This window comes from Zonotrichia leucophrys, chromosome 15, assembly GCF_028769735.1.
Source record: "Zonotrichia leucophrys gambelii isolate GWCS_2022_RI chromosome 15, RI_Zleu_2.0, whole genome shotgun sequence".
Classification (NCBI taxonomy): Eukaryota; Metazoa; Chordata; class Aves; order Passeriformes; family Passerellidae; genus Zonotrichia; species Zonotrichia leucophrys.
The window spans coordinates 1,929,698-1,949,184 of NC_088185.1; the positions used below are offsets into that span (position 1 = coordinate 1,929,698).

At 48.7% G+C, this 19,487-nt stretch overlaps 1 protein-coding gene across 1 annotated transcript; it reads right to left on the reverse strand.

Annotated features, from left to right (window-relative positions):
• Positions 1-1,324: 1,324 nt before the first annotated feature.
• RFLNA (refilin A) lies at positions 1,325-17,332 on the reverse strand. The gene is made up of 3 exons (XM_064727068.1): positions 16,921-17,332; positions 8,242-8,351; positions 1,325-6,580 (listed from the first exon to the last, which is right to left on the reverse strand). Exons 1-3 carry the CDS (start codon positions 17,287-17,289, stop codon positions 6,247-6,249), a joined length of 813 nt encoding a protein of 270 aa, XP_064583138.1. The 5' UTR covers positions 17,290-17,332; the 3' UTR covers positions 1,325-6,246.
• Between the last annotated feature and the right edge of the window lie 2,155 nt (positions 17,333-19,487).

Here is a 19,487-nt window from a genome sequence, read left to right on the forward strand (position 1 = left end):
ATTCTTTTAGGTGAGGCTTTTGGCATTTTATATTCAGCATTCTTGCTGTCTGTAAAACCAGCCTAAACCTTTCCTTCTGTTCCTAAAGGCATCTAGTTTAAATTCAAAGTCCATCCATTATAACTTCAGCACCTTGTAATCCCTCAGAGATATGTGCAATTACTCTCTGAAATATCCCAGGAGCAAAACTAATACCAAGCATCATCTGCTTAAATTTACAACATACAACTAGCACAGTAAAAGCCACTAGCTTAGGGGTTAGCTCATCTGAGCACACTTGCCAAAACACATATCCTGCATCTAATACTGCTTTTGCTGCTGAGGCTTTAGCTGCCACCTCAGGAATCTTCATTGGACAGCACTCACATTTTATGGTTTTATTTAAATAGCAGGAGTGGATGCACATGTCCTTCATCTGGCATTTGGGTGTCAGCCAGTGAGCTCACCCGGCCTGCACAGCCCTGCCTTCTCCAAGTTGTGTTTCCTCAGGTTCTTAGCCATGAGCTTGTCTCCATCCTTCATCCTAGGAGCAGTTCAGCCATAATTTCTGTCAGAGCCTTGGGATGAGGACACGGGCACTTGCGCTGCAGCTGAAGCAAATTCTTGCATAACATGGCTTTGCTTCTCCTTTCCATTCCTTAGAGTTTTACAGCCCTTTTCATCCAAGCCTATTGACTTCATCCCTATAAATCCACTGATTTTTCCATAAGGATTAGTGTCAGATTCTCCCTGCAGACATCTTGGGTCTTGGAAGACAAAGGAGTGTTCTACTGAGGGCTGGCTGGTGAGCCTGAGGCATTTCAGCCGTGGCTTTGAAATGCCCTTCATGGCCAGGCAGGGCTTCAGCCCCAGGGCACTCATCCACCACTGGGGTCTGGGAAGCCAGGACATGGGAGGGATCCCAATAGTGCCTGGAATGTGGATACCTGGATATGAAATAAGCACTGTGAGGGCTCTTCCTGCCCTTGGAGGCCGTGGAAAAGCTGGGAGAGGAATTGTCTAGATCCAACACCAGGGCTTCCAAGCTGGGTACAAGATGAAGCTGGAGAGGGAAATTTAGAGTGAAGAAATGGTCAAACTGACAACCAGGGAAATCCTGAAAGGTAAAACTGCCTCTGAGAGTTCCTCCTCAGCTTTTCAGCTTTCCCTGGGCACACAGAGCAGGGTTTGCACATCACAGCACTGACTGTGCCACAGCCACCCGTCCATGGGAGCTGGGCTGAAATACACAGACACCAGAAACAGAGAAAGGGCATTAGGCACCAAGGGATATGGAAGAGGAAGGAAACTCTGCACACATCAGCATGAGGGTTTGAGCATTTTATTATGATATATAAATTTTGTCTTCTTAAATTACTCTCTATGAGTTGAACAGAAAGGGATTATGGTGGAGGAAGGAATATACAAAAATAAAAGGATATTGTGAGCTACTGCATCACCACATATACAACAGTAAAGTACTTTACAAGCACTTAGAGAATCAGACTTACAAAAATAAAAATATGACACATCCTTATGCATTTCCACCACTTATAAGTTCTCTTCTTCCTTCTCTAACCTTCAGGCACCTTTCAATCCCATCCTCAGGTCACAATTCGTATGATAGGATACTTTGCTCATTCTGATGGCCATTACAGTATCTGGAAAAGAATTAGTGCCTCCCAAGACTAATAAAATCCACTGGTTATAGAGCTTTAGGGAAGCTGTTTAGAACAGATCAATTTGTGAGTGATCAGGTGATCCTCAGGGAGCAGACTTTATCTGGCAATAAAAATCTGAATATCCCCCAAGCAGATCCATCATCCCTCCAAAGCATTCCCCGTCTCACAGAGGCACAGCTCTGTGCCTGTTTGACTGATGCTCAGAAAGCACCTCGTGAGCCTGGGGAATGCTGATGCTCACAGGCTGCAGCAGGGCTGAGTGACTGTGGCAGAGGATGGATCTGATTTTGTTTCAGCTCTAAAAAAGGCAAAGATGCCTTTTCCTACAGGAAAAGAGGCAGGTTAAAACCACAATGGCGAAATATCCTGGATCACAGTGTTCACACACAGAACCATTCACCTCTATGTCAGACTCACACAGTCTTTAGTCTTCAGTTTGCTCCACAAAGTCTTTTTTGCTCATTAGCTCTCTGGTGACCTTTCCCATTTTTTTAATACACACTCAACATAAATAGTAAATAGCATTCACTTCTCTGACCAGCAGCTCACTCAAACACTGCTATCAACACCCAAACACCATTTCAACAGTCCCAGAAAGTGTGCACCCAGGGTGCAGATCTGTCTGTATTTCACATTGAGGAAAGTAGAGCTGGCTTAGGAAGGAAAAAAAAATAAAAGAAAAAGACAAACTATAAAGACAAGCAGTAAACTTTTGGTCAAAGTTGTTCTCTGCAGTTTGTGCAACATATTCCACAGCTTCTAAAAGTTCAATATTTGGTTAGGGTTTCATCTTTTTGGCCCCAAATGCAATGACAGCAATGCAGGCAGGCCAGAGAGGAGCACACTGTTGTATTCCAGGGCAAAAGAATCATAGGGATGGATGGGAGAGAATGGGAGAGACCCCCCACCTTTGAGATAAGGGCTTACCATATTGAAAAAAAACAATCTTCCCCTCATCAAAAAAGATAAAGGCAGTGTCTGACTTTACCCATCAGGTTTGCAGAGCTGTGGGCAATATGCACATCAGGAACCTGGGGGAAAATGGTGTAGCCACAGTCCCAGCTGTTCAAGGAAACTCACATTTCCATGGTCTAAATTTATCATTTGTATCTTTGAGAAAACATACAGGAACAAACATCTGTTGGCTGAGATTAACAACACTCCATTTAAAAGAAAAGCACCTCCCTAGTGGGACTAATTGTTCCTTTCAGATGTACAACCACACTACAGGTATGGCACAAGGCACTTCGTGGCTGCCCAGAGTGATTCTTCATTGGCAACACAAAAACACAATTCAGTTGCTGGTGTTTAAGCAAAACAAAAAAAAAGTCATCACTGTTCCCAGTCATGAGTAAGACGAACTTTGGCTTTTCTAGCACTGCCTAACCCAGCCACAGGGATGGGAGCAGCAGGGACAGAGTGGGCAGGCAGGCTGGGATGTGAGGACTTGACCCTCTGTGGTTTCCTTGACCTCAGGAAAAACAGAGTCCCCTTCCAACCCCAGCTTTTGCTGAGAGAAAATCAGCTTGTGATGGGCCCATGGCAGATACCATGTAAGAAGGGATTTTTCAAAAATTTCTCCCGATCTCAGGCACTTGTCAATGTCCCAGTTTGGATGTGGTCCAGGGTGATAGTCCCACCACAGCCACCATGGCTGCACAGCTCAGAATGTGCTCAGCAGCCTAGAAACCCAACCTCCTTTCTATCTTTTTTTTCCCCCTACATGGCAAAACCAGAAAAGCTGCTTAAACTCAAAGGAGCAGGAGCATGTTAGGTCACTTCTGGTGTATTTGCAGAGAAAACAAAGCATGAAGCTTCAAAGAGGCCTGGGCTGGGTGTGTGGGACCCTCCAGCGCCAAGGATGCAGCCTCCACTGCACCCTCCTGGGGTCACATCCACCTGAGAGACTTTGCCTCAGCAGCCCCTGTCCCTGTGAGGTGAAAGCCCAGGTTGAGGTTCAGTCTCTCTGCTGGATTTGTATTTGCACACTGGGTGTTTTTGGCTTGCCTTGAATTCTCTTTTACTGTTGCAGCTGACAGTGGACAGAGCGGGCAGAAACCTGCAGCCAGTCATGAGGAAAGGGATTTTTCTGGGGAAAAGCTGTCCTGCTCAAAGACCACCATGTTCAAGAACAGCAGCTTTGTGCTCAAAGCAGGGGAATAATCCAGCTGTTCAAAGGGGCAGAGCCTGATGTGTGGTCAGACCAGGGAGAGGCTCTGAGGTCAGCCTGTCTCCATCAGTCCCCTCTGGCATCGTGCAGGGATCTCCTGGGTGTGTTTGGCCTTGCTGTTGGACCTGGATTGCCCTGCTGTCAGCTTGGGACCCTGCCCTTGGCACAGACCCTCAGGGATGCAGCACTGAGCCCTCCATGTGTCCCCAGGAAGGCAGAGGGGCATTTCCCCTGCTCCCAAGGCTCAGCAGCAGCACGTGGCCAACAGGACAGACCCAAAGATGAACCAGCAAGTAAGTGCATCACCAACCTCACTGCACTGGGGCCATGTTCATCCAGGCACCAACTCCCTGCTGCCTAAGCCAGCTCTGTTTGCTGGAGCCCTGGGGAGAAGGGTTGCTTCAGGCATAATAATCCCTCTGGAGGCAGATGCTGCTTTTCCAGGCTTTGATGCTGACAGACAGTGACAGCAGAATCTGACCACTAACAAATATAGTCCTTGTTTGTGCTGCTGTAAAGGATTCAACAGTAGGTGGAAGCCTTGGAAATCCTTTGAGGGGTTCTTCCTACCAAGCCCTAACTCCCAGTGGACAGGCAGAGTTCAGCACTGCCATAACACACATCTTTCAGCACTAACGATGCGCCAGCTGTCAGGATTGAAGTTTGTATTTAAAGACTTTATATTTACCTCTGGTGGAAAAACTGTGCTACATTTTAAACAAGAGAACTCTGTTTCATAAAGGTCACAGTTCTGGTCACATTTACCAACTGCTTTTTGAAACTGATGGAAAAAGTATCTTTATAAGTCACTAATTTTATTATTTTTTCAAGTTTCTCAGACTTTTCTTTTTAAATCTCAGCGGGTTTGTGCGTCAACTGTTCTGGGCAATCAGCTACGTCTTGTTGACATTGTTAATAGGCTTTCTGACTTGGCTGCTCAGCTGTGTTCTGAAATAACTCCATCAGACTCACAGCAAGTCAGGAACAAAATGGAAAGTTTAGAAGAGAGAAAGCTGGAAATTAATTTCCGGAGCTGTGTGGTTATTTCTAAGTCAGAGCAGCATGCAAAAATTCTTGGTAAGATTTTTGGAGGCAATTCCGTGCTATTTTCAAAGTTATATGTTTGTGGGAATCCAGGCTCTTGCAGATTTTCAGCAAGAGACCAAAGTGAAGATAAAGCAGGAGATGGGACTCATGAGTGGGGAATGTTTTACCTTAGGATGGTTGCACCGACTCCTGCTCACTGTTTCTTGGTCCTGTTGCAGAGACAGTTCAGCTGTTTGTGAAGTTGCTGTTTTTAGTGCTACAGCCTGGCTGAGTAAGGAAAACCCAGATGGATTTGGGCTCTTCAATCCTTCAAGCTCTACACTGAGAAAGTTTGGCTGCTCCTCTACAGGCAGAAAAGCTGCCCATGCCACAAATATGGAAACTATTGAGAGGGTGAGTTAACCCTGCCCTGGCTTCAAAGAAACCAGGGAACTTTCTGCTCTACACTCCTCTCTGCAATACAGCCACACCCTGAAACTCAGAAGGGCTGCAAGTGCATACAGATCCCTTAAATTAGGTGTTGGAGGCAGTGAACAGCATGGTACACTTGGTATGGCAATACTTATGATAGAAGGCCACTGGGTTCCTAAATCTCTCAGTCACTTTTAGAAACTAGCTCTTCAGCTGTTTATTTTCCTCAGTCTCCCTCCTTGCTCCTGGCTGGGCTCACAAAAGATGTGTCTGTGCATCACAGCAGGCCTTCCTCCCATCTCCTGGTTGTGCTGTGCTTTGCTATGGGACACAAACATCCAGCTGCTAGCAAGAGCTGGGGGACCTGTTTAAATCCTCTTTTTCTCAGGGTGACAGTCTCCACTCCTCCCAGGAAGTGAGGAGACTCTGGTGCTGTAATAGGGCAGCTCTCACTGAGAGGAGCTGTTGGAGCAAGCTGTGATGTACTGGTACAAATAACCACCTCCTCTGCATTTCAGCTCTCAAAGAGATCGGGCCTGGTGTGTGCTGGGCCGAACAGACGCTGACTCTGCAGTTGGTCTTCCCTTTGCAGAGACCAAAATAGCTCTGAAGCTTACAATGACTCTCACCTATGTGCTAGACAAGACCTACAGAGCTCATAAGGCATCACTCTGCAATGGGTAACAGGGTCCTTTGTCATCTTGATTTCATCTAAACACAAGCCAAAAATAGATACGCTCGGAGAAAAAAAAAAAAACAAAACAAACAACCCAAAAATAAAATCCAGATCATGAATGTCAGGAACGTCGCAAAACACAAGCCAGCCTCTCACTGATCAAAACCATCCTGTGCCCTGCAAGCCTCGAGAGCTGCTCTCCAGCCATGAATGTTCAGTTGCCACCAGGCAAGGCGCAGCCAGAGCCCCGTGCAGGCCGTGCCCCGGCGGGGTCGCGCGGATCAGAGGCTCTCGCTGTACACGACGCACGGGCTGGTTTCCTCACACAGTTCCAGCTGCACGCTGGAAGCGAACCAGCGCTTGGCACAGCCCAAGCTGTAGTTGAGGGTGGTCCGGTAAATGTTCTTGGCACGCTTAGGGAAAATGATGGTCGTGCTCTGAAACCTCACCGGCTTCTGGCGGGGCTCGAAGATCAGCTGGGACTTGTAGTTGCGCCAGGTGCAGTTGGGAGCGGCGATGATGGTCTCGCTGTAGGTGGTGACCGTGGGGATGGGGCCGTAGAAGATGTCGTCCCGGTAGTGCTTCTCCGAGTCGTACTTCACCTCGGAATTGCACCTACGGAGGACAGCAAGGGATCAGGAGCACGGCCCAGGCAGCAAAGGAGGCCAGACAGGCAGGACTCCTCTCTAACCCTCCGAAGCTGGCAGCATTTACCACCTCCTACTGCACAGACACTGGGGAGGGGCCAACTCTACAACCCAAAGCCAAGAGGACTCTGTCCTGCTGGGGAATCTTGTTGGAACCCCACCTTGCTGTGAATCCATCTCAGCATTTCTGCAATGCAGCAGAACCAGGGCTGAAAACACCTTGCTGCAGAGCCTACAAGCAACAACTCTTCTTCCTCTGGTTTTCTCCATGGGTCCCACTGGGGCCTCAGCCCAGCCCTAAGAGCTACACTGGAGGCAGACAAACACCCTGTAAACCTGTTGAGCTGTCAAGGCTGTTAGTCTTTTCTTTCTTCATTGCACAAAAATGCCCAAACCAGCTAAAATCGGAGTGCTGGGAGGGGTGAGGATGCTTGTTGGAGCCTACAAAAAATCCAAGCAATGTTGAAAGAGCAGGAAAACCAAAGGGATATTGTGGGCTATGGCTGCCCAACACCCAAGCCACTGGTCTCAAAGGAACTGGTCACCTGAACTGCCAACACATGAAGAACCACAAAAGGTAGGATACCATGACCCTGCCTTTTTTTCTGCAGCCATCCAGAAAGGATGTACAGACACCGGGTCAGAAAAAGGGCTTTTCCTGGAATTCCTAGCCATGGGGAACAGGACTTCCACTGATTTTCCCCGCTCCCCAAATGCTCCTCCAACAATCAGCAGCCAAGGAATGTGCAGTTCCACGTAAAAAAGATTAAAAGCTGGGTGTGTGCTTGTCATTACCTCCACCCAGAGGGGGACTGACTGATTGTGCACCGCGTGTAATCTGAGCTGCTGTAATGTATTTTGCACAGCTAGGGTGTAAGCAAGTCATTCAGCTCACATAAAACAAGACTCCGATGTAATCACCATAAAAACATGCCCGCTGGCAGTTCCTCAGCCAGCAGAGATTTACTGGGGTACATTTCCAGAGAGACTTTGCATGGGCTGAGGGGGTTTACAGTCCTCCCACTGTCCCTGACCCTGGCTGTAAGTGCTCCATGCTGTTTGCAGGATACATCCCACATCAGCAAAAGAGCAAATGAAGAGCAAAGACCAACATTTATCCATTGGCCACGGCACCAGCCCCACAGGAGGGCAGAACATCTCCATCACTGGCTTGAGGGACCATCTCCTCACACAGAAGAGCTCAGTCTCTATGGGCTGTCTAATGCTGATTTCTCTGTGGCAAGAGCGAACAACAACAGGTGCCAATTAGAAGGGTGTTGCTTCTTCTGAAGATACAAGTCATCTGGGAACAGTATGAAGACCATCAGATTACTTAGTGGAGGCCATCAAGCCCACAGATGGTAATGGTTTTCTCTCATAGCCTTGGATTTTAGCTGGCCTTGGAAGGAAAACTGCCTTCTGTTAAAACCTCCCTCCAGTTCTTGCCTCCTCCTCCTCTCTGCTTGTGTTATTGTCAGTGGCTTTAATTCAGGAATTACCCTCCCACCTGTCCTTCCCTTTCCATCAAAAAAAAACCATGACTCCCATTTGTAAACATATTTTCATTTTTGGCAGAAGCACCAGCAGAAAGACAGAAATCCCCATCTACCCACCCAATCCCATCTGTACCTGATTTCCTGCACGGGCTCAGGGTTGACCTCAATGCTTTCTCCAAAAAACACCGGGTACATTCGCGGCCTTATCTCTGGCATGGACGGGTTCAGGAGCAGATAAGGCATCTGCAGGGAAGGAGAGCACAGCAAGTGTTGGAACACGACAGATGGGGCTGGCACAGTTCATAACGTGCTGTGGCTGGCAGTTGAGCAGCCTAACAGAACACCTGGACTGTCCTCACCAACCAACGCCTCCCTCTGCCCCAGCACACCTCCCAGGTACGTGACTGTGCCCACATCTCTGTCACTTCTTGCTGCAGTATCTGTTTGTTGAAATTTAACCTTGCCTTTCCTTCTTCCTTTCTTGTTTCTCATAGGAATTGCAATTGTTTTCAAGTTTTCTTTAGGCCTGATATTGCCTTTACTGATAGGAATTAACAAGTCTTAAAAAACTCAAAATGTGTCAGCATGGAGAAGTGCTCCATGTTTGACCTAACACAGTGATAGGGCCTAGGGCTGCTGACTTGAAGGATGTAGGTTTACTGAAGTGAGACATGTATATGTATTTTTAAAGATATACATACAAATATGTACATAAAATCATGTTTCCCTTGAAACAATCCAGCAGAGGAAGTGATAGACTTGCTGTTCCCGAAGTCTCTGTGCCAAAAATGGCTCTTGTGCTCCAAAGGACATTCTTGTTAACCATAAAACTGAGGGTGGGGTGAGACACTGGGGCACCTTGTGGCCTCTGCAATGCAGGAAGCCAGTTACAAGCCAGCACTTTATAACGAATGGAGCGGCTCCAATTCATGACACCAAAAACTGGATTTTTAAGACTAACTGCACTGTGAACTCACTTACTTGGACAAATTGTCACAGACCAGCCTAGGCTCCTCTGCCCACCACAGAAATGACTAATCCCACTTCTCTATACTGAATGCTCCTAAACACCAGTTCCCACATATGGGGATCCTGTGTCTGGTGCCTGGACCAAACCCAGCAGCTAATTCAGCCTAATCCTGCCCTCCTGGAAAAATGTCACTGCAGGTTTCAGTCTCTGCCACAGCTTTTCTGTCAGCAGATATTTATGACGCACAGGGACACAGGATCTCCTTAAAGGGGATGGCTGGCAGCCTCTGTGCTGTCTGTAGATGGCTAGCTGAGTCTGCTTTCCTCTGCTGGTTTGGGCCTTCTGCCTCAGGCTAAGGCAAGAAATGTCACTGCTCCATCTGAATTTGCCAAGCCACTTAATTCTGTGTCCCAAAGCCACAAAGCTGTTTCTTCTTTTCATACTGAAATTTCCCTGCACTTTACAACTGTGTAAAGTTGTACTATGAAGTAAAATGGCCAACCCCTCTTTTTTATTGAATACTGTTCCATTGTCAAAACAGAACAGTATCTGCATAGTTATAGGGGGAAAAAAGAAAAAAATATATATGTTCACTCTCCCTAGCAAACACTGGCCAAAAGGCAAAGTTCATTCCTGAATTGCTTTCAACACTCTTGACAGGGGAGGGCAAGGGCAGCCTTTCTGGTCATAAATAAAGCTCTTTGCTTCTGAAATGTGAATTGTTTACATCAGACAAGCCTCAGTTCACAAGGGTGCAGATGTCCAGCTTGTAACAGTCTGCACAAGGCCAGAGCTCTTTCTAAAGACATTCTCTACATAAGAAGAGGTTCCTTTGGGTGCAGGCGTCAAACACCATTTGCACATGGTCATGAGCTTTGTGAACAGCAGGCAGGCTCCCCTTGGGGGCTCACCTGCAGAGGGATGCAGATTGCTTGAACTGGTGAAGGAAACAAGGCTGGGGATTTGTGTCCCTCCTTTAAAGAAGCAGTTTCAAAGAAGTGCTTCCAGGCAAACAAGCCTTCACACTTCTTGCTAACAAATGCTGACACTAAGTGTGCTCCAAACATCCCCAGGATGCAGGAGATGTTATGAAGTCTTTCCTGTGGCCTAGCAGGAACATTGCTGGGGCATCTGGCCCCCAGTGTGTGCATGGGAAAAGCCTTCCCAGCCCGCTGAGCACCGGGGTGCTGCTCGGTCAGAGCGTGGGCACGGCGGCAATCGCTGTCTGTGCAGAGCTCAAGTCCCACAGCAGGGAACAGGAAACAAGAACACGCTGCAGAAACAACAGCAGAGTGCACGGAGAAACAGAGGTGCTGGCATGCACGACTGACATCAATCAGAGTCAAAAATCTGCCGCTGAACTCGGTGAGAGCAGGATTAAGTGTTCTCCAGGTTAGTGCTGGACGGGGTGTGATGAGACTATTTCCATTGGGGGTTACAGTTAACCTTGCTCTGGGCAGGGAAGGGTGGCAAAAGGCATTTCATATGCTGTGGAGGAGCACCCACTTCAGACCTGCAGGCTTGGCTTAGTTTGGAAAGCTGGAACAACTGAGAACACTGGCAGGCCAAAGCCAGGACTTCTGCTGCCTGTCGAGACCATTACAGCCTCAGGCCTCTCTTCTGTGAGCTGCTGCAGGTCAGAAACTTCGAAGTAACCTGGAAGTCTGCACATGGAAGATGTAAATAACTTACAAATCATGGCCTGAAAATAGAGATCTCTAAGATCCTGCAGGCTGCTCATCAAACAGAACTGATTTGCTTGCACAGCATGAAGGGGTCACTAAACAGCAAGCACAGGTTTCACACAGCAGCCACTGAGAGGCACCTCAGGTGACATTTTGTTTTCCCTCCAGTGATGTTCTGAAATGTCGGCCCCTGCAAGGCACCTGGAGCTGGGAAGCAAGGAACAGAGGATATGAGCTTTCCAAATGATTTGTCTTTGGGGCTGAAATATTATATGCTTGGCACATGTCAAAAGCTGGCTTTTTGGCAAGAGTTTGACACCGACTCCTTCCAATCTGCTTTAAGGAAAAAAACCCAAAAATGTCCTGCCTGTCAAAAAAATACTGACTCAATTCTTTTTCCTTCTGCACAGGAATGGTTGAAAGAGGAGGAGCACTGGACTGCTGAGTTCCCTTGAGAAAATCAGGATCCCTGGCTTTTTTCTAGGAATCACCTGGTGATCTCCAGACACTCCACAAGTGAGGTAGGTTTCTGTATTATCCTGCACTATGGACAGACTGGCAGGGAGCAGAGCTTGCTGCACATTTCTGGGGGTCACTGATGGTGAAGAGGAGAAGCCCACATTGCTTCAGACCAGGCTGTCCATGAGTGATCCATAGTCGAGGTCTGTCTGTCTATCCAAGGGTTGCTGTGCTGGAACGCTGCAGTGGGGACCTGGTCCAACTGTCCCCACTAACTGGAGCTGTGCTGGCTCTTACCAGGGGCAGCTTCACAAAAGACACCACAACCCTGGCACCTTTAAGGACAGAAGGGGTCTGGCAAGGAAGGTTGAAAAGACAAAATGAAAGATACCGGAGAGATCAAAAAAGTGACTCCCATGTTTACAACTTGATCCAAGGTGAATATTAGGCAGTAAATGAGCTTTTATTTTTATTTCTTCTCTAGTACATAATTTGTGTCAACCAGCAAAGAGTTACAGTAGTATTAAAAAGCTGAAGAGCTTTCTTGTTTGGCTGCATTTTTCCCTCTGCCTTAACTCTGATGCCTTTCAGGCATGTAACGGCCTGGGCAGCTAAACTCTGCTTTTTGCAAGTAGCAGATAGATAAACACAGATAAAATTGGTTGCTGAATGGAATTCAATCTACAGCTCATCGACAGCATTGACTGTTCTTTAGCTGCCAAATTCCAGGCAGCAAAGCAAGAAAAAGGAGAGGAAATGAACATGACTTGAAGTAAATAAACCCCCAAAACCTTTCCCCAGAGAGCACAAAGAACCAGAACTGACTGACTCCTTTTGCTATGGTCATTATATGGAAGGCACTAAGATGTGGCATTATATCTCTAGGGATTGTAAGAGGAAACAGCTTTCCAAGTGTCAGGGCTACAAACAGGATACAGCTTCCCAAATTCCCAGCTCCTAACTTAGCTAGGGCATAAGCAAATCTCTCACCACATTTTCCCACTATGGTAACATGTCAGGTCCATGAAAATGTCACTTTACTCAGCTGTTATTTACAGCTATAATGAAAGATCTGGCTGAGTTATTTGACACACATCTACATTCTCCGCTCTAGAAGATAAGCAGTATTTGTTTAACAGACCATTTATTTTCCCAATATCTGCACGTATTGCACATTACGAGTAATTTATACCAGAGCCGGATGAGATTATATTGGGAGGTGATAACAGAAAATGCAAAGCCCAGGTAGAAAGAAGGGGTTTATTATTTCAAAGAATTACATCCTTCCTGCTTATCTCCCTCTTTTATTTCAAGTGGGAAATGTGTGCTACTTTGCTTATTGTCCACAGGGTTATGTAGGGACACAATGGAAATTCAGCAGCTAGAAGACATCACCCTCCATGTCTTTCATCAGAGCCACACTTTTCAGAGCAGATGATGACATCCTCATGCCTGTTTCCCTGATCTGCCCAGAAGGGACATCTGTCACATCAAGTGAGGCCCAGAGCCATGCCCTGTCCATCAAGGAGGAAGAGGAGCGGGTGCATATCCAGAACTGGGTGGGGCTGAGGGACAGGGAACAGCCAGGTGGGATTAGCCTTTGCCAGGAGAGGACACAGGCGTGGAGCTGAAGCTGGAGGAATTCCTGCAGGATCCAGTCCCGTGGGAGTGGCTCAGAAGTGGGTCAGGATGCCAGGCTGCCAGCAAGCCCTGAGGCAAACCCTGCTGTGCTGCCAGATGGGTGCCCTGCTCCCTGCACCAGCCTGGGGCGTCCCCAGAGCTGCCGGGACCCACAGGGCCTGGGGAGTCACGTTCCCCATCCCTGCCTCGTGTGTGGGCTGCAAGCTGGCTCAGCTCGGGGTGCTGGGCCTCCCTCTCACGTGTGCTTTCAGGGTAGGTGCTGACAGGTATGGAAATTACATAAGAAACACCTTTGATGGCCATGTTCCCCACCCAGCCCCTACAGATATTGCCCCATTCCTGAAGCATTTTCAGTGCAGGATGAGATGCTGGCTCTGTGACCCAAGGGGTCTTCAAAATGCTGCATGTCAGGAAGAGATGTTCTTTTGAGGTTAATATGAGCCATTAATTCAACAGGGTTGGCACAAACTTGGACCACGTTGTTGGGACCCCGCTGTTGTCTGTGAAGGCTGTGCCAAGGGGCAAGGTCTCCTTCTCCATACTTGAGATGAAGCTGGAATCTCCTCCCACCACCCAAGAGCGATTCTGAGTCATTCCTGCTGCTGAATGTAAGTAGAAATTCCCTTCATCCCCACAGCTGATTCAATGGGATGTAGTGCCACAGAAGTCAGTGCTCACTGAGGCAAGCTGAGTGCACAAACACTTCAGTCTTACAAAGTAAAAGGAACTTTTGCAGTGGCAAAAGCTCCTTTCACTGCTGGGAAGGAACATAAAATCTGCTGCTTCAAGAACACACAATGGATAGTTCTGCAGATGAATGTGAGCTTGATGTCCCCTGATATCCATTAGGAGTTCTCTGATGGATGCAAAGCATTTATTTCAACAGAGTCCAAAACAGTTCTTCTAGCCTCAATCAGTAACCCAGGGCAAGAGCAACAGGGAAAACTCTAAGCAGATATGGGTACTTTGATGTCATTTCATTCCCCACGCTTTCAGCAACTGCTTCTTTGTGCATATTATTAGGATTTATTTTGTTGTATTTCTGTTCCTTTTGACCCAGCTTTACAGACACAGTCTAGAGAATTCAGTAACCCAAGTCATAAGAATCAATTTAATAATGTTTCAGATTTAAAAGGCAGAACTAGGTAAAAGTCACCTTCTATTTTCCTTAGGATATTTGCACTTAAGCACAAAACACTTGACAAATTCCCTACATGGACTTTATTTGAAGAAATAAAAGCCAATTTATCCTGCACTACAAGTAAAATGAAAAAAAAAAGTCCCTAAATGGTGTTGAACTTGTGGTATTTATGACTCTGGTCCTAAATTGCCTTTCATATTTTCTTGGATCCCAAAGCTGTTCCCAAATTGGCTGGTTAAATGTGAATAAATGGTGCATTGTCTTTGAAACAAAGTTGTGCTTATTAAAGAGCAGAGAGTTTACTTTTTCAGAGTCACAGTTAATAACACAGAGCAGAGAGAGCACAGATTTTACACACAAGAAAGTCTTCGATAAGAGCATGCAATCTCCTTTCAGTCTCCATGAGAAGGGCTGTCTGTCCTGAAGCAGAAAAATTTTGTAACATATTTGTGAAGTTGGAGCAAAAGAGCTGACTGCAGAAGAATGCAGCTGGGTTCAGAGTGGTGGTTTGATAGTTGTGCAGCAAAGAATAGTATGAAATACTTCACTCAGATCTGGAATGCTGTTTCCTTCACCTGACAGCAATTTATTGTAACTGTACATAGTAGAACCTTGGCTGTTGGTGAGTTATGTATGGTTTTATAGTATTCCAACACAAAGAGTGCAGGTTGTGTTCCTGGCTCTGTCACGTTTATAAGCAAAACAAACACTAATATAACAGGCGATTAAAACCAGCATTTCTTGGTGTGCAAATAGCTGCAATTATTGATTTGCCAATTCCGCATGCTCTGATGAACAGCAGAGGAACAGACTTAAACAGAAGCACATTCATGGGTTGCATAACTGCTCATAGATCTGCAAGCCCTTGTAAAATGGCAAAATTAAAGCTAATTAGACACTGCAATTTAGAAGTATGAAGCAAGCAATACTCTTCATATTTTTCCTGCTTTAATATCAGCTGCAAGTACAGTATCTGCACAGTGGAAATGAGAGGAAGTGAAACTCTCTGTAGTCAAATAGAGTGAAAATTCCTATTTACCTCATTATTTTGCTGTGAACCAGAGTTAAAGAGCAGAGCCCAGCACCACTCCAAATAACACAGCCCAACTGGTTTCAGCATTTGGATCCCTGCTAACTTCCATACCTGCTAAGAGCATGGAATTCCATACATTCCCAATGTATGGAACCCATACTCTAAGTAGGAGCCCTTGCAATGTGATTCAGAATTTGGAAACATCTACAGTGTGAGCTTTTCTGAAGTGTCCAAAATGTTCATTAATGAGCAAAACAACTGAAAAACTTTATACAGATCACAGGAATAACTTTTTTCCCTGTAGGAGTCAAGCACTAAAAGTCTCAATCCTAACAGCCCATGAACTGAAATAAATTTTGTCATGTTCTTTCTTCTTCGATATCTAAAGACTTTCTTGGATGGTGTGGTGGCCAGCTGTCATATGACTGGAATGGAGACTGTCACATCCCCATTACAGAGTTTTGCAGACACCTTCATCCCTGCTGTTTTTTGCTCCAGCAGCCTTCACTCACCTTCCTCCCCGATTTTATTTTACAGACACAGAGGAACAGCCTGACACTGCCAAATCAGAGGCGTGTGGGTAACCTTGTACATAAACACTCCCTTCGAGATGGCACACACACCCAGGCATCTGCAGGTAAGGCTCCATATTAGGAACTGCAGCATTAGCAGGTTTGAGATTTGACTTTCATAATAAACCCTCACACCCTCTCCACTGTGAGGAGTCATTGTTCATGGGAAAGGCTTTGGCATGTTCAGGAGTAAGAAGGCAGTTTTCAGTAATATGCTCGAAATGCCTTAGAACTTGAGAAAGTGCACGAGGGTGTGAGGAGTCATTGCAAAATGTCTCTATGGGAAAGAAGTCTAAATTGTCACTAAACCAGAGGTAGATAAATTTTTGTCATGGAAAGATTTGTGCCACAGTTTTGAGCCAATTAACCATGTTGAATACACCTACAAACATCTTTTATACATGTTTAAAAAATTTTTAAAGAGCCCTGGGGAAGAACTTTCATCATCCTTTAAAAACCACCACCACCATTGCTTATGCTCTGAATGCTGTGTTTTAAAAACAGGCTTTATAGCTCAGGGATAGAAATAAACAAATAAAGCAAAATAATAGTGATAATAAATCTACCCAGATCCCATATTCAAGCGTTTCACTGGCACTGCATCAGGCTGACCGAGACCTGCAGTGCTGTGCCAGCTGTCTGAGCTTACAAACCATCACCCCCGGCTCCGCTCGGCCGCCAGCGGACAAACCTTTCACACAGGCTCATGCCACAAAGCCCGGCTCCAGCCAGGGCAGCGGCACAGAGCCCTTCCCAGACCCTGTTCCCGGACACACATCCCTACCCTGGCCCAGCTAAAGGGCACTTTTGTCTCTCTTTCAGCCACGGCTCCAGCAAACGCGGCTGCACGCTCCTCACAAACCAGATGCGGGATGCCAGGGCGTAATGATGGCTGGGAGCCAGACCCCCCTGCCTCGGTCCGGAGGGATGCAGCTCCAACCTGTACCTACCAGGCAGAGCAGTGTCACCGAGAAACAACTACACTTTTCCGAAGGTGGGCAGGGGACCTTGGTTCAGGCATGGGGTTTCACTCCCACACCGTTATTAGAGTTCACCCAGCCAAGCTGCCAACACTCCGTGAGTGTATCCAAAACCCCTGCCCGGCACCGGGCCAAGCCGTGCCTGGCACAGCAGCGGCGCTGCCAACACCGGACCGCAGCCGCCGCGGGCAGCCCGGAGTGCCCTCGGTGGTGAGGGGCGCTGCGGGGGAACTCAGCCCAGCGGTGCCCGGGCAGTGGTCACAGGCGCCCTCCTGCCTTTCCCCCGCGGGGCCCGGAGGGGACAGAGCCCGGTGCCCGGTTTGGCTCTTACCACTTTGCCGTCCTTGGCCTCTCGCCGGTGGCCCGGGGCCGGGGGGTCCGCACCGCCGCTGCCCCCTGCTCGGCCCTCACCGGGCGACAGGGAGTAGAAGGGGGGGCTGGGGCTGGGGGGCAGCCCCGAGTCCGGACTGTCCAGCAAGCCTTCCCGGCTCTTCTCCTTCAGGCTCTCGTCCATCCCTTGCAGCTGGAGGTGACCTACCATGTCTGGGGGACAGCGAGGGGGCCGCGGCGGGAGAAAATCCTCCAGCGCCGCCCGCCGCGGAGGGAGGGAAGGGGAAGGGAGCCCGGGGGGCCCCTCCTGCGTCCCGACCGCCGCTACCAGCCTGCCGGAGCCCGGTGCTGCGCGGGGCAGCGCCAGCATCAGCCGGACCGGGGTGTCCCGGCCGCCTCCCCTCCACCGGCCCTGGCCCTGCCCGCCCGGCCGCCCCCGCCCTCAGGCGTTCCCAGGGGAGGGAAGCGAAGCCCGATCCCCCCGCCCAGCCCCGCGGGGACGCGGCCGAGTACGCGCGGCACCGCCCGGGGCGGCCCCGCCGGCAGGGAGCGCTGGGCGCGGCGGGGACGGGATGGGGACGGGACAGGGATGCGCCGCGCTCGTCCACAGCCTGCGCCGCCCGCCGCCTCCCGGCGGCTCATTTATCCGGAGAGGGTGGGAGGGAGCCGGGCAGCGCCCTCCCCTTTCCCCGGCCCCCCAGCTCTGTCCCGGCCGCGAGTTCTCGGGCGCTTCCCAGGCACGGAGCGCGTTCGGCGCCGCCCGCCCGCCCTCTGCGTCCTGAGGGGACGGGGCAGCCCCCGCACACCGCCGGCGGCAGAGGGGTGTCCTCACACACCCACACACTTCCCCGTGGGCTGTGGCTGCCCTCTGCTCATTCCCTCACTGCTGTCCGAGTTTTCCCTCAGTTACGTTCCATTTTCCCCTCCGTTTTGTCCCTCTTCGATCTCGGCACTCTCCAAGACTGGGAAAGGGGCCTTGCCACATACAACACGCCATCACAGGGGCACAGCTTCTCTCCACTCTTTCCCTCACTGCTGTCCCAAGTTTTCCCGCACTCAGAGCTGATTTTCCTCTCAGTTCTGATCCTTTTCATCATCCTTTTTTCACTCCCACACCCCCAAAGTAGCCTTTCCCCTCAGTGTCGTGGCTTGTGGGCATGAGGGAAGAGACTTTCCTCTTGAGAACCATCATCCCTCTCCGCTTCGAGGTGCCAAAAGGCAGCTTCACCAAGGCAGCAGGTAACCATGGCAGTCTTGGCTACCAAGGTGCACAAACCTGCCATATCCCCTCACGGCAGCCCTCACACCTCCTGCCTCCCTCACGCCTCTTTCTTTGGCTCCACAGCTTCTGGTCCACAACCAAGGAATCGGCCTTCTTATCCCAGCCATTGTGTGGTCAAGGCCAACGTAAACACCATGGAAGGGCATCCCAAATCACAGCACAGCCTCTAGCCAGGAGGAGCAGCATGTGCCAGCACGGAGGAGAATGAAGAGTCCACCATAACCCTCAGGATTCAGAGAAGCAGCAGTGGTTAAACAGGTCAGGCTGGCTGAAGCCAATATGGTCATTTGTTGCACAATAACCGGTTGAGGCTAATGTTACCTTGTCCACAGCCCTGGCTGTGTTTTTCTCATCATGTTTTCTCTCTACATAGAGTCTAGACTTTGAGAAATCTAGGGCAAGCCCACTCATATGGCTCAGCTCAGTGGAGCTTTATTCATGGCAAATAGGTTTCCATGGGAAGCTGTTGAAATCCAACTGGCCCTCTCTTGGTCTGAGTTATTGGCCCAGCACTGAGTGAAATGAGACTGTGTCTGTTTGTGCTACAAAATGGACAAACAATGCTTGTTGTGGCAACGAATGAAAATGTGAGGGGTCTGATACTGTACCTAGTGATAAAGGCTTCACACTCAAACCACAAAGATGGTGCAAAGTCCTTGGAAGTTGGGTTGAACCTAAAAGTGCCCCCACTGCATCCTCCTGAGGGAGCAGATCCCACTATGTGTTCCTACTAAATTCTACAGGGAAAGCTAAGGATGCCCAAATCCACCTTTGACTGAAATGAGGGGCCCTCCTCAGAGTGACTGAAGCGATTTGTATGCACTGAGCTGTGCAGAGGAATGTCACTGATTTGTAAATGTCAAACAGGCACCGAGCAGCCCACACACGAACCTCAGTGAATTCTTACCTCTGACCCGCTCGTCGGCTCCAGCAGCTGCACAGGCGGATTTAGAGCCCCTTACTGTAAGGGCTCTCATGTCTCACACAGGCTATGGCTGATCTGAAAATGTCAAAGGGGACTGAAGGTCAAAATTTCCATAAATTAGTCCCTGGCTTGCTACCTATCAAGTAATAGGATTCTCTGGCCAGTTAACACTGTGAAGTCAGGCATTCAGCCCAGCAGTTCCCCTGCAGCCCAGTTCCCCTGCCCCTCTCCTGAACTGGCTCAAGACCATGTGTGCAAGGGGAAGGAGTGTCTTCAGAGCTGCTTTCCTCTTCGGAGAAAAAAGGAGCAGGACAAAGAGACACTGGGCAGGGGTGAGTTCACTGTCCTTTTGTCCTAGAAA

What these genes read in the sequence shown, in the direction of transcription:
- RFLNA (XM_064727068.1), bottom strand. Translation starts at nt 17,289, where the DNA reads ATGCTGGCGCTGCCCCGCGCAGCACCGGGCTCCGGCAGGCTGGTAGCG. An exon ending in AGGCCAAGGACGGCAAAGTG is followed by an intron (nt 8,352 to 16,920) that starts GTAAGAGCCAAA and finishes CCTTCCCTGCAG; the next exon opens with ATGCCTTATCTGCTCCTGAA. An exon ending in GAGCCCGTGCAGGAAATCAG is followed by an intron (nt 6,581 to 8,241) that starts GTACAGATGGGA and finishes TGTCCTCCGTAG; the next exon opens with GTGCAATTCCGAGGTGAAGT.